We start from the raw sequence: 18,091 nt of genomic DNA, 5'->3' as shown, positions 1-18,091 counted from the left end.
TCACAGACATTTTGGAAAGTGTCCCCAAGAAGAATCAGGCTCTCAAAAAGATAATGAGATGGTGTGCATTTATAGGAAAACTGAGGTTACAGAGTCTAAACGAATGGACTGACTCTGATACTTGGACACCACACTGAACTTTGTTGTGTGCATTGTGCTTGACTGAAAGAGATATTGCTAGCAAGTGCACATTTTAGCTAACTCTGTCTACTAGGGTCAGCCTGAATCTCCTTAGACAAGCGTTTTAACGTGCTGCCATTTATGCAGTGTGTGTGTTTCTGCTGGTCACTGATTTGCTTTCCCACAGACAAGATTTAAGCGTATGCCCAATATCCCAAGGAATCATCAAAACAAACCTTTAACAGGGAAGTAATGATGCGAGATGCAATGCTTCTTGGCATATGTATAGCCAACAAATGTAGAGAATGGTGACATATAATCAAATAAGATATAGAATAGTGTGGTCAGATTGGTATCCACAGATAGTAAAGCTAGAAAGATTATCGCATTGAAAAAGGATAAGCAGAAACAAATAGAAAGTGGTCACCTATGCCATAGGCTCACAAGAAAACTCCCCAAGAAACAATCTCCAAAAAAAGATCCTTCCTCAGTGGTAGTCAGCCCTGAAATGGGATCTAGGAGAGGTGGAAGCAAGCTCCACCCCTTCCGGTCACACAGGTGAATTGCCTTCACCTGTGCTCCTGCAGTTGATTCAGTGCTCGCCTCAGTTGATCTATGAGAGGTTCAGGCTGTGATTTAACAATTCCCATACAGCATATAACTCTACTAGCTAATAAATGGCCAAACATTCAGCAAACTGGATGTTCTTCTCTGGGGCCATCAATGTGGGGTAAGCAAAAAGCAGAAAACCCTGTGAAACACACACCTCTGTATGAGATTGGGACACTGAGGTACGCTTGTCTACAAATGCCTCTGAAGTTGTAAGTAGATCAGGCAAGGCTGCCTCTTTTTTTGTTTGTTTGGTTGGTTGGTGGGGGGAATCTCTCTAAGGGTTCTGACTCATTTCCTTCAAAAAGACTAAGAAAATTCAGCTCACACAGAATTACTGATGCACACTTCCTAAGAGATGTGAGCAAGTGTTCATTCAATTTATGTCACAATTATCGATGGAGAATTTTTTGTTTTCCTCTTCACCAACAGGTGGAGTAGAGACTTCTCACCTATGACAATTTCAACAGGAAGCTTGCATTAAAAATAGTGCAGCTGCTTGCTTGCATCCCTAGGAACAATCCCAAATTTTATGCTATTTCCCTAGCGTTTCCTGACAGCTTGCTTTTAGCACTTGTAGGCCTGTTTTCCTCCAGTGTTGGAATGCAAATATACCAGAGGGATCAAGTTATCAATATCTTTTTTGCTCCCCATTTTTAACAGCTAAATGTTTGTTACACAGACTTCAGAGCACCTTTACTGCCAGGGAATTTAAAGAAAAATATTAAAAAAATGTTTAACCTTTAATGTGTATATTCCTATATTTTGTGTAGGACACTTCTTTCCAAACCTGTGCTTGGGTCCTAAATTATTGAAAATATCCTTACAAATTGCTAACAGTTCCAAACAGCGTGTAAAAAGGTTGCACAACATACACATTCCTAAGAATTAATGTTTAACAATAGAGTGCCACTACTGAGAAGGCATTTGTAAACAGTGTTTGTTTAAATGGGAAACTTTTGCATACCTCTTGCAATATTGTGCATCACAATAAAATATACACTTGAGTTATACTTTCTTTACAGTTCTTTTACTCTCTTAAGGCACAACAAAGCCATCCTTCAGCAAAATGAGCATATGACATTATAAATTATCACAGGTAACTATTTGATTACCATTCCTTTATACGTACTTTGTATTTAAATATCTTTAAAAATGCTACTGCACTTTAACCATTTTCTGTTGTGTGTTTACCCAAGAAAAGCACAGATGTTAATTTGTGAAATTAAGTTTGCATCCATGAAGACACACATAAAGTTCACAAAAGGTAGAATTAGTAGTGCACACGTGCACATATTTAGCTGAACTTGTTGAGTTCAGTTTGGGCTCCCTGACATGGGATCAACAGCTCATACAGTCAACCTCCCATCATTCAAAAATAAACTCCCCTTTCACAAGGGTGGAAGAGTGTCAATCTTAACAAACCAAATGTTGTATATATATTTTTAATGCTAGGAAGAAAGCCTGCCCAGGCCCAGCTCCAGTAAATAGGATTTTGCTTGCCAATACTTGGATGACTGACCAGTGGGTCAGGGATGATAGGCTGTGACCTCTAGAAGTTAATATGTTACACAACAGTAATATAAAATGATGTTAAGCTTGAAAATGCTAGAATTAGTGCTGTTTCCAGGGTGTTCCAAGTCCTGTGTCTTAGCTGCATTTCACCATACTTGTGTTTTGCCACACTTCCACAAGTGCTTGAAGTTGTTGCTGCAGCACTTTCCAACTCCACCCCAAACCAAATAATGAACACTTCTCTGCTGCTTCTGGTTGTTTTGTTTGTTTGGCGGGGTTGGTTGTTGTTGGGGTTTTTTGTTTGGTTGGTTGGTTGGTTGGTTTGGGTGGCTTTTTGTTCGTTTTTCCTACAAGACTGCAATAAGTGTGCTTGGTTATAGCAGGAGGCAGTGGGCAAACCTCTTGCCCCACTTCACAACACACGGAAACAAATAAAGCTGCTCTGTATATGCAGGGGGAGAAAAGACAGAATGGAGTAGCAGCAAGAAAAAAAAAAAGAGGGAATAGTGTTGCTGGGGACAGACAAGATAGGACAGCGAGACTATGTCTTTTATAAATGGTGCCAATTTAGATTAGCTTGAAGTGACTATGAAACTGTAGCCTAAATTAAGTTTCATCCTGTGTGCCCAGCATTATTCATAATTACTTAGAGCCAAGGAGTCTGTTGGAGCCTGGGATGGCATTTAATTACTTTAATGCAACATTGCCCTTTTTTCTCCCTGGAATCTCATTGTTTGCTTCCATTTCCAGCTAATGAGATAGACTACACAGTCAGCATATCTACAGACTAGCCTCCATCGTACATACAAGTGGTAGCAGGGATCCTCTGGAGATGAAATGCATTTAGCAGAAACACTACTCATGTTGTTCAGATGCAGCCCTCCTGCCAAGATGTGACTGGCAGTAGCAGGGTCTGAGTACAAATCTATGAAAGATGCCCCTACAGCAGTGACTTGAGGCTACACCTGGGCAACTGGGAAAATTACACTGAATTAAATAATTTTTCTCACTGGCTAACACAAATCAAATGCCTAACAGATTTTTTTCTTTGTTGTTTGCTGAGGTGTTTTTCTGGTTTTCTATGAGGAAAAACCAACCAACAAACAAAAAAAACCACAAGAATTTGACCAGGTAGGTAAACAGAGTAATAGTAACTTATGTTATAACTACTTCAGCTCTAACAGCTCATCATCTTTTCCTGTAAGGAAACAATTTCCAGTCTCTTCCCCATCATCAGTGAAAGCTGAGTTTTGTTGGGTGATAAAAATTCATTTCAAGTCATGTTCTGCCAGTTGCTCACCTCCCTGCCAGCCATGCCTCCAGCCCTCCCAAGCCCATGGACACTAGCAAGTAGACCCCTGTAAGACAAATAACCATGGCTCATGACTTGTACAGATGTCAGCCATTAGCTGAACTGAACTGAGTGGGAAATGGACACAGACCTTCAATAAGATACAGAAATTGTGCTACAGACTGTTCAGTTTTTGTACAGCCTGTAGCACAACAACTCGTGACTTCCCTGCTCACTGCTAAACTTGCACTCGTTACCAGAGGTTGGTCATTGCCTTTGACTGGGACACCAATTTCCCCAGATACATTTCACAAAGCTATAAACAAATTATGAAACTATAAATACTATTATTATAGCTTTAAACTTTGTAACTCCATTTCTCTGCAACGCCTCTCAAGCACAGTAAAATAATGTACCAAAAAAAAAAAAAAAAAAACCCACCCAAAAACATTTAGAGCACATATACTGCTGCTCTCTGTTCAGCTCCCCTTTGCCTCTATGAATGGCAAAAGAGAGCTTCTCTGTTGGGGCTTCCCTCCCCTCAGAATTCACGTTATGTAGGGGAATTATTTGATTTTTGGGCTAAGTCCAAAATTCAGTCCCTCAGAGGGATCAAATTGAGGATTGTTCTTGCTTTGCTTTCATGACGTCCTTGTACTCTTGCTTACCAGAGCACTGCAAAACTCAATTGCATTTTGTGCTTCCAATTCAAACAAAGGGCAAGTTCTTATCTAATTTCTTGGCTCAACTGTTGGACCCTATTCTCTTTCTCTTGAAAAACCTTTGTTTAGGAATAAGAGTTCTGAATCTCAGAGTTCACTTATGAATCCTCAGTTTACCAATAATAAATGCAATGATCTTGCTTTGGTGCACTAATATGCATACCCAAATATGCTCTTGTACTCATCTGGGCACTCAAGAAGCCACAGGCATTTGGAGTTTCCAAGTCAGGCAGGATGAAGGAAAAAAAAGGCAGACGGGGATAAAAGGAAAACATAAAATTCTGGAATCAGAAAATCATATATATGTATATTCATAAAGATATGTACTTTACAGTCTGTATTACATCCATTTATAAATGTATAGCCATTATTAGTCTTTATTCATTGATAGGGAATGAGGTATTCATAAAGCAGTAGTGTAAGAAATGTACAGCAACCGTATTAGACAATATATGTAATAGATAACATCTATATTAGACAACAGTTTGGAAATCCAATTGTCATGTATAAATGAACCACATATAACTTGCTAGACTGAAAAAACTAGAAATATTTACATTTGAAACTTGAAATTTAACTTGCAATGATACCTTCGCAAATGTCATTCTTTTTCAAATGGTTAAAAACACCACACCTTGAGTTGCACAAGTTGTTGTTATTTCCCTACGCTCTGACACCCAAACATCTCGGTATGAGAAAGCTGTACCTTTGCAGGCACTGGAGGCCGACCTGTTGCTTCACTAGGTATCCTGGGAGTTGGCAACAATTCAGCTGAGATTGGGCAATCTGATAGAGAAGGGTTTCAGAACAACTGAGCTGCAGCAGCTGTGTGGGAGTGCATGAAAACCTTCAGTTTGGATAACCTGTATTCTTTGCTCAGAGTCCTCTATAGAAGCCATGGCCCAGGCCACGAAGGCTACTGCAGAGCCCACAGTGGTTTACTGCTTGTGCACACATAAGGTGTCTTTCTCAAGCAGGCCTTCACTTTGTAAATACTGGGACTGTATAATGTGTTATAAGCAAAGCATATATGATCAGTCAAAATGTTGCTCTTGTTTTTCACCACGTTGCAAGGAAGCTGTGGGCTGTTTTCAAAATATGGTTTGAGTAAAAATTTGCAAAGAGCTACATGCCCATTTTGGTTCATTTGTGCTTACTGAAGTCAAATTTGTGACAACTAGATTTTTGAACACCAGTGAGTTTTGTGAAAGCATCCCAATCATTGTGACAGGCACTAATCTAATGCATTTTAAGAGGATTTATAAGTTTGTTTGTCATATTCTGTTCAAAGAAAAAAGTTGTATATAAATTAGTGGGTTTCTTTAATAATTGTTCATGTTATGAATCAGTGTAAGAATTAAACCAATGTATTCCTTTAAGTCTCTACAGATACATGTTTATTTACTAAAAAGAGTGAGTTTACTTCTGTCATATGTTCACTGTGTGGAAAGCTCTTGCACTGTGTGCAACACTCTTGTTTTCCACCATTGTTGTCCCTCTGAGGAGGGAGAAGGTAGAGAACTGTAGGGGTTTGGCTTGCTGCCTGTTCTTCTAGAAGGCAGAGCTGTGCCAGTAGGCTGGACACTGGGTGCAGTGCCAGACTACTGCAGGCAATGCCCTTGCCACAAGGCAGAGGAGAAACCAAGTGCAGCTTCTTGCATCACCGTTTGCTTTCTGGGCAGTCCTGCAAGCAATGTAGCAGTGCAATGCCCCACTCACGTGTCTGGTTGCAAATGCACAAGAGGCTCTTTAATCTGGTTGTTCCAGTCAGTTACCATGAATGGTAGGCAATTAGTTTTATTTATTTATGAATTAGAAGTTTTCCATATTTATTTTTCCGAAGTAAGTCTAAGTAGTTACTTTGTATTCTTAATACCTCCAAACCAGAGGTAATTTTCATGCTGCACATTTTTTGGATAACTGCAGATGACTCACCTAAAGAAAGGGAGTGTTGTTTCAGTTTAACTATGTCATAACTTACACTCCTCCCCTACACTGAGGATGCAGGGTGAGAAGAGCTGACAAACTAGGAGAGGACAGAGAAACAAAAAGTCACCAAAGGTTAATCAACCACCTAATACAACATGCAGGTTATTTAAGGCGCACTGAAGACTCCCTTTGATGTTGGCCTTCATGGGCAAGTGAAAGACAGGTTTCTGTCCAAGCGGTAGTTACAGACTGTTCCTGGGTGCACTAATACAAGTGACTAGAGGTATGATTAAGATATGATTAACTTCACATTCAAGAGGAAGAGAGGAGGAAACAAGAATAAAGGCTGTGTAAAATTCACAGTAATTACTGCCCATGTTTACAAGTGATGTGAAAAATTTGGAAAAAACAGAGCCAGTAGAAAACCTTGCTAATATCAGGAGGATATGGATCAGGCCAGTGTTATTCACCTGGTAGTTTGTATTTCATCAACCCTTCTTTGCTAATTGGCTAATCCAATCTCTTCCTTGTTTATTCAAATACTTTTTCATGTTTCTAATTACATGTTGCTTTTAGGAGCAGGGTGAGGAAGTTGACCACAGCCCTTGCTAAAAAGTAAAGCATTACCTTTTCTTGTATCTGCAGCTGTCCAGTGACACTGTGGTGAAGCAGCTGTATACATCACCTCAGCCCAACTTCTCCTGGATCTGTACAATTGGACATCTTTGGAAGACCTCTGTTCTTCTTCTGCCATACCCAGCTAATCTGTACCTTCTGGAAAGAAAGATAAGCAGCAGGATTGGTCTCAAGGTATGTTATAAAAAAAAAAAAAAAGAAAAAAGTGATGAGACAAAATGAAATGTGCCTCTGAAATGTATGAAAGGAGAGTTAAAGCTTCGCAGGCCCCAGAAAGGAGGGTGGTGGGGAAACCAGCCTCTGCACCAGAGAATGTGCCATGACTTGGTAGTGGCTAAAAAATGTATTGTACATGATGACAATCCAAATATGCCAGTGAGAATTCCTCAAGGTAAGCTTTTTGTTTGTTTGTTTACTTCCTCACATTTGCAACCTTGGTATGAATTGCATATATGGTCTTATGTATGTCAGTCTTCAGAATTCACTTGCCTTCTTCAGACGCTTTCCTGACAACAGCATCCATTGAAGCTCTATCCTTTAGGGGTCTGATTCTCATATTACTATAATTCAGTGATTTAGGCTTTTGGGGGTGCATGTAGCCCCCACATTTTACAGCTTGGATCTATTAAGTATATGTTCAGTCTATAGAGAATTCTGGAGATAATATGTTAAAGGGTCCTACTTTTTCTAAAGAATCAAATAGAAGTTCAACATAATACTGGTGAACTTTCACATGTCTAAATCTTTGCGTGCTTTAAGGTGTTGTTCACCTAAGGCAAACACAAATTAAGTAAAAATAAATACACCAGCAGACAAAGCCTGCTACTTTTCTATTTTTGCATAAGTTCATACATGTATGTCTCTATCTGTGGCATATGAGCTTTGATTTAAATGCAGAACCAAATCCTGTTTTCATTTTATGCTGCTATCAATCTGGATTAAGTATCATAAATGAAACATGCACCAGGTGATGCAAGTGTAAAATTAGAATTACGTAGTAATCTTGAAACTCTACAAGATTTCTGTTGTTTTTTTATACATCCTGAAGTTTCAAAATGAAACCTTGAGATACCACTACTTACTAAAGATTAAAACTTTCTAAATTTCAGTGAAAGACTGCAGTGAAACATCTATGTAAAAGTGTTAGAATTTTTCACTAAGTCTGTAAGGTTAAAGATAGTTGTAGACATTGCTGATAAAGATTGTCCTCATTCAGTGTTTAATATTTACAGAGAGGACTGTGGATACAATTCTTCTGATTATAGCTCATTTATATTATATATATGAAAACAGAAATAGCCATCTTGAAATAGAAACTCTGGTATTCAATATTCAGTGCAGACACAAGGCACTTGAGAATTGTTTTCTAAAGACATTATGTCACTGTGGGGTCTAAGTTATTTCAAGTTTAGAAGCACAATTCTTGCCTAAAAGTCATTGTTCCAAAGAAGGCATTCTTTACTGCCTCTATTTACAGTGCAAGCAGTTGTTGCTCAGAGGAAGCTAGGTTGCTGTACGTGGGAGTGGCACAGGAAGGTTTATATGGTGGAGCCATGTGTTGCTGTGTGTACACTGTGCTGTATAAGGGAAATATGGAACATGCCATGTCAACAGTTTATGCAGCGAGAGCTCTCTCTATTCTTCGTTATTGTATGGGACAATACACAGAACGTCCTTTTTGCCATCCTCTTGTCAGTCCTACCCTGCTGTACTAAAGTGTGGCCTGTCTATACTACAATGACTGGAAAAGTGTCATGCTGAAGTAAAGTGCCATGCTATGATTTTGCTTCAAAACAATCTGTTTTCAGATGCATGGAAGGATGTTTACACAGAAGGCTAATTGAATTTCCCCTTCTGCTAGTCCTGCTGAGCAGAGTGATCCAAAAGCTCTACTTCTCTTCCAAGAAAATGGAGCGGATGTTTCTAAGCATAGCACAACATCTTTTCATTACAGAAAGTAGTAACGTTGGAGGGAGTGTTAGCGGCACTGATATTTGGGAGGCTGTGAGTCTTTTCTGAAATGCTGTTCTGACAATTTCAGACATTTCTTGGCTCAATAAACAAAGAACAAAATCCTTGCAGCAAGTAATGGCTGTAGCTGGGTCACGTTGACCAGCATGTTAAGCAGGATTACCCACCTCAGCACAAGGAAGACACATTTACACCAAGTAGCTAAAGCAGTTTAGTTCACAAGCTGGTAAAGATAGCCCAGATGTTTTCTTAATCATATAATATGATATGCTCTTAAAGAATAATTTAATATTTTCCCTAGATAATTGCATCGTCTTCCCCTATGTTGTTCTCAGATGAGTATGAGTGATGCAACTCCTTGATTTTGGGAAGCATCTTATATTAGCATCTTTCCTAAGTAAACTCTGACCACAGCTAAGCCCAAGAACATGAGGTCTAAGTCACTCGCTGAGGCCAATATTCTGTGCTTTAAACATCCTTTCATTAAGGCTAGTTTACCTACAGACTATAGCTGGGGTTTCAAATCCTAAAAAAGTTCCCCTAACAGGAATGGTAGAAAACAGAAGACATAGAAGGTTACTCGTCCAAAATATACAGAATGAAATGTTGGGGAAAAGCAACAAACCATAACATTATTGGGGAAAAGAGAAGAACATTGATTACATGCTTATTCATCCAATATCCAACCTTTAAAATAAAACCTTTAAAATAAAATCCCCAAAGAGTGAACCACTCATAGATTCAAGACTGTGTCAGTACACTGTAGAGACATACCAGGCTCAGTCTGAGTTATGCCAGTGTCTGCTATGTCCACTTTTAGCCACATTTAATATAACCCACTTTTAATTTCCTGATGGCAGAGTTCACAGAAATTCCTTCTGCTCTATTAACATCACAGTTTTAAACTGCTTTCTTCCCCAGTGTGTATCACATCCCACGCTCTGTATGCATGCTCTGAAATACTCTCAAAAGCAAAAGGACACCCTCCTTCCTTATCTCCACTGTGTGTGATGGTGCTCAATCTTTTTGTGGTAATTACCAAATGATAACTCACTAGAAATATAAATTATCTCAGCTGTAGCTCCATAGTATTTAAAACAACATCGCTATCCATATCCACGTGCTCTTTTAGATGGCTTCTTGGTCATATTTTCACTTTATTAGTACCTTTTTTTGGTTCTTTCTGTCTTATTTGGGGTTCTCAAATGACATCACAGGCTTGTTACGCTATGTCTCTAAAACCACAAAAGAAAATAAAATTTCTGTTCCTAAGTTCCTTGAAACTTTTCTGAGACTTACTATGTCATTATAGACAGAGCCAAGCACAATATCCTACTCATAAGGACAGATCTCTCATAAAGACTGGAAAGAGTTAAAATTCCCCTCTTCTTTTTTTTTTTTTTTTTTTTTTTTTTGGAGGGGGGAAGATGTAAATATGTTCAATCTAACTGATGTTTAATGAGATTTGCAAGCTCTCCTACAGCCCCTCTCAGCACCAAAGCCCCATGCCTAAAATCTGAGCAGAGCACCCTGATGGTGGGATGACAGTGCATACCAGAAGCACAGCCTTTGCCCTTTTCTGAGGGCTGGGCTGGGTGCCAAGGAGCCTGTACACCAAAGGCAAGTTCTTACATTGCATCACAGTGCGTGCTCCACAAATCCCCCTTGGCTCTTCCATCAGCGAAATGGGACTGAAAGGTTTTGGATGTGGGCAGTCTGTGTTACTGCTCCTGGCACTCTGGAGCAGCATTGAGATGGTGATTTCAGGGATTGATGACAGTCTTTCACTGTGCTGTATAAAATAAAGCGAACGTAATAAGCAAATACTATTTTGTTATTCACTGCTGGGTTGTGGCAGCCTTTATAAACTCTAAGAATGTTGTTTTATAGGAATTGAAGAAAAAATGCTATCAAACAGAAAACATTTAGGCAATGCTGCTAGAGAATAAACTAGAGTGAAACAGTGACGCTAATGGGAAAGGGTGAGAGAAACTGGAACAGGACTGTGGGCAGTGAGGAAGACAGTGAGAGTGCTGCTCTGCAGGACAGCCACCACAAGGATGTCACTGGACATGTGGGTGGGTGTGAGTGGAGGAGGGAAGAGCAGGTGGATGCGGGGTGAGCACACCTTCCTTCAGGTATAGCACAGCACAGTGGGATGCGGGAAGTTCTTGCAGGTTCCTGGAGCAGAATAGTGAAGTTTGCTCTTGAGGAGGGAAGACCTTTGGGGTTTGGTAGAGGTTTTGTGTTTGTGCAGCTTTAGCATGTGTTCTAGAGTAAGAAAGTGATCATTTAGATTTAGGAGTGAAAATGGGAAATTAAAATGTACTAAATGCATGATATACAGCGCTATGAAATTGAGATCCTGTGGTTTAATTGAATCACAGAATCACAGAATGGTTTGAGTTGGAAGGGATCTCAGAGCTCCATAGGCAGGGCTGCCACCTACTACATCAGGCTGCTCAGAGCTCCATTCAGCCAGGGATGGGGCACCCACAGCTTCTCTGGGATCACCATTCATTTCTGGAACTCTGGTAAGTGATAGCAGGGAGACTGCAACTGAGAGACCAATTCCCTTACAAAATAACATATGCAAGCCAGGCTATTTATTTTCATAGGGGCACAAGTTACAGACTTACAGTAATGAGCCACAAGTGTGGCTCATTAGCATGACATGTGCCTCAGATGACCAGAGACAATTACTGAGTCGTGGTGACTCAATGAACTTTTATCCACGTTAACAGGGAAATCAGAGATCTGCAATGCTTTGCTTCTGCAGAATATTGTTTTCATTCCCTATGGCAGGATGGCCAGCTGTCTCCCTCACGATCACTCACCATCAAGCCCTCTCTGTACGACAGGGATGGGGAGGAGGAAATAGAAAGCAGTGCTCTCAACTCCTGCTGATCTGCCAGGAGCTGAGGAGAGTCCTCATGCTGTCGAAGGGAGATGGCCAAGGCAGCTCCCCTACCCTCAGCTCTGTGATGGGGTTTCACCCCCCTCAGCTTTCCCACTCCCTGCTTTGGCGGTGGCCTGGCCCATCTGCTACCACGACCCGGAACGCAAGGTGAAGCGAACAGAGAGGCTTGGAGAGGAGCAGAGGAACTCCTGAAATGCCTGCGAGGGGCCAGGGTGCCCAAAATGAGGCACGTCGGAGAGTAAGCACATCCTCCGATAACATAAGCGCCCAGCTAGCTTTCCTTTCCCGCACAAGGATAACAGTTGCTCTGCTGGGCGACGTGCAGTGCTTCTGACACGGCTGAGGCATTAAGGTGCCGCCGGCCCCGCAGGCAGCGGGGTAACAGCTTCGCCCGCTGCTGTGGGCTGAGGGGACAGTGCCCCGGGACGCCCCGCAGAAGCCTCCATCCCCCCGCCGGTGCCCGCCCGGTGCGTGGGCGGCGGGGGCGGCCGTGTTTGTGTTTGTCCCGGGCGCTCACATGGAAACGGCTCCGCGTGCGCCCCCACCCCCGCACGGGCCGGTGAGAGGGGAGCGGGCAGCTGCGGAACCACCCGCTGCTCTGTCCCCGAGCGCCCGCAGGTAGGAGGGCCCGGTCGACCAGTCACAGCTCGGGCGGCGTGTCCGTCCCGGCCCTGGGGGCGGCCGTCGCGCTCCCTGCCTTCCTCCCTCCTTCCCGCCGGGCTCCCGCCCCAAGCCGGGAGTGCCGCCCGCCGCGGAGCGGGGAGCGGTAACTTTGCCCTTTCCCCGCCCCGCCAGCGGCTGCGGGAGCGCGGCCGGGCCGGGGAGAAAGCGTGCGGGCGTGGGGGGACATTGCTCACTCGCTGCCCCGTTTCCCTCTCCTCTTCGACCTTCGCTTCTCTTTGCGCCGGGACCCTTCAGAACACCCATGGAGACTCTCGTCCGCCCCACGGCCGGCAAGCCGCCCAGCGGGTAAGTCACCCCCGAGCCTCGGCTTCGGTCTCCGAGCGGCCGCCCTCGCTGCCGGCAGGTGCCGGGGCCCCGCCGTGCCGCCCGGCCCGAGCACGGGGCGCGGGAGTGGGGCGGCGCTGGGGCCGGGGAGCGGGCTGAGGGCCGCTGGGCCGAGCGGGCGGCCCGAGTGGCAGGCGCGAGTGGGCGAGGGGTTGTGGAGGGGCGGGTCGAAGGGGTTCGACCGGTAAGGAAGCGGCAGCGAGGTGGGATCGCTTCGGTCGGAGCGGGAGCAAGGCGGGTTTAGAGCTGTGCTGAACGGTCTGTGCAGTTCACTGCTCTGCTTCACGCTGCCCGCTCGCACTGAGGAGGACTGCGGTTGGTTCTGAAGGTTTTTTTTATTATTGTTATTTTTGTTTGAAGTTCCAATATTTATGTCATAAGTTCACTTAAATAAAAAGCAGCATTAAAGTACGTGCTTGAGGGCTAACGTAGCTTTTTGCTTTTTTTAATCTTTAATTTCCATCTTTTCTTTATTTGATGGGAAGTCTTATAGTGAGTGACTCAAAATTAGAGCGGGGGGCAGTGGGTGAAGAGAAGATGCCAAGATGCTGCAGTAATAGAACTGTGTGTAATGTTTCTTGGACTCGGGAAGCAAGGCTGGCTTCCTCTGTGAGTGCTTTGAAGAATAAGAAGCACTCCTCTCTATGTAATGCTGATTATAATCTTGTCCTGTTTGCTGGGTACGCAGAGTTTAGTTAGAGTTTGGAATGAGAAAGCTGCTGCTCGTTTCTGCACCTCAAAGCTCAGCAGTATATTGAATAGAACTCACAAACAGGTAGTTTTGTCCCTGTGAGCGTGGAGCTGGTTCCACAAGTAGATAGATACCGCGTGGATGGTCCCAGCATAGCCCAGAGAGCAGAATCTATCCTAAGGTTACGCTGCACTTGTGATATTGTACAACAGTATACTGGTGGCAAAGCTGTTGTGTACTCAGCACTGTTTGCCTTGAGTTCATTTAAGTGCTGAAGTGCTCTTGCTTTTCCTTGGAAGCTGTAGAATCTCAGCCTGGATGTGCCCATGATGTCAGCTGTGGATTTCACTGAGCAGTACCTAATTCTCTGAATTTCCAACATCAGTATTGGAAATCAATGGATGTTTGCTCCCTAATTAAGTTTTATTTGTTCCGTGAGGTAATTGGCCAGGAAAGCATAACAAGAGGATAGCTTCTTCTGTCCTTGTCACTTCCTGTAGGGATCCAGATGTCAGCAGCATCTGTGGAACTTATCTGGGAACACGGATTTTTAGATGACTGTGGCAGAAATGTGTTCCTTTTGCAGCAGCAGAACTGCGCTGTACATTCCCAGCTTGTTGACTGAGTTAGCAGGCAGTTCTGAAAGCAAGGGGTTAAAATGATCTCAGCTTTATAATTTTTAACAAAATTTAGGCCGAGCTGTTTTGTCTGTATGTAAATCATTAACAATAATGTTAAGAGTTTCCCTTGTTAAACAGTTTGCTGATTTAATGTATCATTCAGTAGAGTCCAGCAGCTCTGCTGTGTGCTCTTCGTGGGTAAACTGGATGCATGTGTTTGTGGCACAGCTGCTGGGAATTGCACGTTTAAAAGTAGGATGCTGATGGGTTTTTGTTTGTTTGCTTTTGTCTTAAATAGTGAAGGAAAAGATGCTGTTTGTGTTGTTGCTGCAGGGTTTTTCCTGTTGCTCTGTTTCAAGAATAATTGTGGATGTCAGTCCGAAGAATCTTATTAATGCTAATGGCTAGACATGAGTTCTTTGAGGCTTTATCAAGTCCATAATGCCTTACTTAATTAACATTTATTTTAGGTTATGAATGTGAATTTAAGACATTGAATGCATTCAGGTTAGATACTAGGAGGAAGTTTTTCACACAGAGGGTAGTAAAGTACTGGAACAGGTTGCCCAAGGAGGCTGTGGATGCCCCATCCCTGGAGGCATTCAAGGCCAGGCTGGATGTGGCTCTGGGCAGCCTGGTCTGGTGGTTGGTGACCCTGCACATAGCAGGGGGGTTGAAACTACGTGATCATTGTGGTCCTTTTCAACACAGGCCATTCTATGGAATGAGAATCTATGAATGCAGAACATGGGATTTGCTATGTAGTTGTGCAGTGGGAGCATGATTGGAAGAGGGAAAAACAGTTGTTGAAAGCCTACTCCCTTGGTGCGTGCAGCTGCATTTGTTTTGGTAGGGAGAGCAGAGAAGAGGCCTCTGAATCTTCTGAATGTCCAACTTGTGACTTTATTGACTGTAACACGGAAAAAATTGGCATACGTTGATCATAAGTGACATAGAGAACTCAAGCCTAAAATGGGGACGTGCAGGATTGGCTCTTGGAAAGGGCAAAGCTTTATCCTCTGTGAGTGCAAGCATTGTCACCTCCCACTGGAGCCCATGGCGTAGGGGTGCTTCTCTGTGCTGCAGTGCTGGACATGGGGGCTTCCTCTGCAACCTGCAGCACAGGTGGGAGAAGTGCCTACATTAAGAAGGCACCTGTACAACTTGTTTAGAGTAGGACCTTTATTTCTTGTACTGCAGACTCCTTCCCTGTCTCACAGGATCTTATCACAAATAGAGGCACATGCTAATACACCTGCTTTGGAGTGATTTATCTACTGGACTGATGTGACCGTGTAAGTCAGATAAAGACTGCGAAACAGCAGTGACGTTACATGCTGAACTCAGAAAAGCAAACCCCTGGGTAAAGCGTAAGTCACACATCTGAACTTGCTGAAACTTTCTCCTTTTATTCTATTCTGTAAGCAAGTTGCTTTGTGAAATTGTACATCCATCTTTAAAAAAAAGTAAAAATTGAAAACAAACAAACAGAAAAAAACAACTAATGCCCTGCCATTTCTCACCTTCAGATGTTACAACATTTAAGGTATATGGAAACAACCATGTAATTAATCTTGAAAATTTCCCATTTTTCAGCTTAATATTTCACCTACTTTGTATTATGAGAGACATTCACGTGATGTGCAGAGTGCTGGATGGCAAAGGACGATGACTGCATGTCACTGTAGGTAGCATGGTAGAAAAGTAGGGTTCTTGTATTGGCAGTACCTTTGCTGGCCATCTGGAAGGCTGCCACTTGTACTTCTGGTGTTATCCTTCATCTTGTGCTCCGGTTTGTCTGTACACCTCTCTTGCGGGATTCAGATGGCGTTCTTATGAGTATGCACATTGTTGGTACCGCCACCAGTGTTAGCCCTGTTCTCCTCTCACCAGTGATTGGAATTCAGATTACTTCTTGTGTCAGTGGAGATAGATCACATAAAAAAAAAAAAATAGTGTAAGAGTAACAGAAGAATTGAGCTTGCTATTACGTAAACTGAAATAGGGCGGGTTTTGCTGTATTTTGCACTTCTGTATGAACGCGATTATTGACCTGCAAAACATAGGCGTTTTCAGTCGTGACTAATATCTCAGGATTGCTGAAGATAAGTGAGCTAACTGTATGAATAAGCAAAAGGGTGAGATAAAGCAGAGCAGTTCAATCCCAACAGCTGTTCTTTCTGAGTTTTGGTTTCCCATTTCTCCTTTCTTCATTTTTGTTTTCCCTCCCTTCTAGAAGTCTACTTCTTAAAGTGTTATTTCTGGGTTGTCCAGAATATTGAAGATTTGTTTTCACTTTTTCACTTTCCCAGTCTCGTAATTGTCTCATTATTTTCTTTCCTATGGATATTCTCCATATTTTTTTCATTTTACTCTTTTGTGCCATCACTGCCACTGTTGGATGGAGTTGAACCTTTCCTTCTATCTGCTGTTTCATACGTTCTTCATGTCTTTTTTTCCTGTAGTTCCAACTTCATTTTTTCTGCAGCTTTTGCTTCTGTAACTTTGCATCATGGTCAAATTTATTGTCTCTATAAAAATACTCAGCAGGGGTAGCACTGCATTTTGATGGGACAGACTTCACTTACTGCCCCATCAGGGCAAGCTGCACCAATCATGGTGACTTTCCAGAATGCTGCAGTGGATAAAATTTGGGAGAGGAGATTTGATTACAATTTTGACCATCCTCATTTGTGCAGTTTTAGATGATGGTAAAGGTAAAAAGCAACTTCTCAAATTATTTGGAAGTCAGTTTGATAAATATATGGTGGCTTAGTGTGTAGTTAATCCTTCTTTTTTTTTTTTTGCCATGCAACAAAAGAATTAGACTTTTCTTGAATATATGTACATAGTCTTTAACATCTATTGTGCTTTAAGTATGTATTAAGACTCAATGTCATGATCTTGAATTGTTTTAAAAGCATTTATGAAGGCTTCCTAAGAACATTCTTCTAATAAATGGATTTAGGGAGTCCATGTTATACAGGCAGATAGGCGACCGTGCTTGCATGGCTTGCTTCAAAGCTGCCAGGAGGCCTGTGGCAGAGCTGGAGAAACAACTCTCTTCTTCTGAATCCTAATTCAGAGCCTGAACAAGCCTTCCCCTGTGCTTGGCTTTTAGCTACTCTCTCAGCATCAGCATACACTTGATTTTCTGGCAATGGCAATCTTCTGCATACTGCAGCTTTTTGTGGTGCTTTGCCATTGTCATTTCCATAAAATTGACAGCTTTGACACTTTAATGCTTTTTCTGACAGACTGAAAGGTCTTTACAAATGTAATTTTTGCTTAGTGGGTTAAGCCAGCTCCGGCATTAGAAGCCAGCAATGGGAAAAAGGCTTACCATCTCTGTTTCCACCCAAATTTTTGATTTAAGAATCTTTTAGGAGTAGCTGCATTTCCAGATAGTGGATGTCGCAGCACACACTAATCCTCTTAACATACAGGGCATTTCCAGAGCTATCAATTGCCCCATGAGCTGGTCTGCTTATCATTAAATAAGGGATCCTGGGAATAGTGTATTGTTGTCATAGTTTCAGCATTACAATGCCAGCGATGTGCCAAGGAGTGAGTCAGAGGTTGAGTGGCAGGGCAGCGCTGGGATAGCTGCTGTACACAGTGCCCAATGCCTGCTTTTAGAATCAGAAAGCTTTTAGGTTTCATTATTCACCGAGCTGAAAAGCTGCATAAGCCACTGGGTGTTGGTGCAGTTGTCAACAGGGATGGGGGGGGGAAAAAAAGACATCTAAAGTGGTTATAATGCACCTTTGTTATCACTGTAGTTTCCAGATAGGGGGAATATATTGGACCAAAAATTTTAATAATAATAATTCTAACTGCTGATCCAGTAAACTCAACATGGTGTTCAGCTGTGTTTCGTGTGTTCCTTGCAATGTATTGCATGGGAAGTCAGCAGTCTCCTGTGATCACGCCAGTGATGGCGCTATAAAACTTTCTGTGAGAATCAAAAAGCAATACCACACTGATAAGTTATATTTTATTGAAGGAGATCGAGCTGTGCCTAAGTTAGAAGGCAGGTCTGTGAGTTTCTCTGTGTTA

General features: G+C 42.4%; 1 protein-coding gene and 1 long non-coding RNA gene across 11 annotated transcripts in view; one reads left to right on the top strand and one right to left on the bottom strand.

Annotated features, from left to right (window-relative positions):
• Positions 1–12,313, bottom strand: part of LOC107052647 — a 33,316-nt gene extending 21,003 nt beyond the window's left edge. For both annotated transcript variants that reach the window (XR_005857519.2, XR_001465263.4), the window contains exons 1-2: positions 10,426–12,313; positions 6,814–6,960 (exon numbers count right to left, since the gene is read on the bottom strand). This is a non-coding gene — a long non-coding RNA (uncharacterized LOC107052647). The remainder of the gene's footprint in view (positions 1–6,813; positions 6,961–10,425) is intronic.
• A 174-nt stretch (positions 12,314–12,487) lies between these two features.
• COBL (cordon-bleu WH2 repeat protein) overlaps positions 12,488–18,091 on the top strand; it is a 150,767-nt gene continuing 145,163 nt past the window's right edge. For 7 of the 9 annotated variants that reach the window (XM_040695853.2, XM_015282316.4, XM_015282312.4 and 4 more), the window contains exon 1: positions 12,488–12,682. In XM_040695853.2, coding sequence (XP_040551787.1) covers positions 12,639–12,682 — 44 coding nt within the window. In that variant the 5' untranslated portion in view covers positions 12,488–12,638. Of the gene's footprint in view, positions 12,683–12,893; positions 13,050–18,091 lie in introns of those variants that run through there. The other 2 variants (XM_046929133.1, XM_025147765.3) reach the window with 2 other exon arrangements.

The sequence above is a fragment of the Gallus gallus genome, chromosome 2 (genome assembly GCF_016699485.2).
Source record: "Gallus gallus isolate bGalGal1 chromosome 2, bGalGal1.mat.broiler.GRCg7b, whole genome shotgun sequence".
Classification (NCBI taxonomy): Eukaryota; Metazoa; Chordata; class Aves; order Galliformes; family Phasianidae; genus Gallus; species Gallus gallus.
This window is presented reverse-complemented; position numbering and strand designations above follow the sequence as displayed.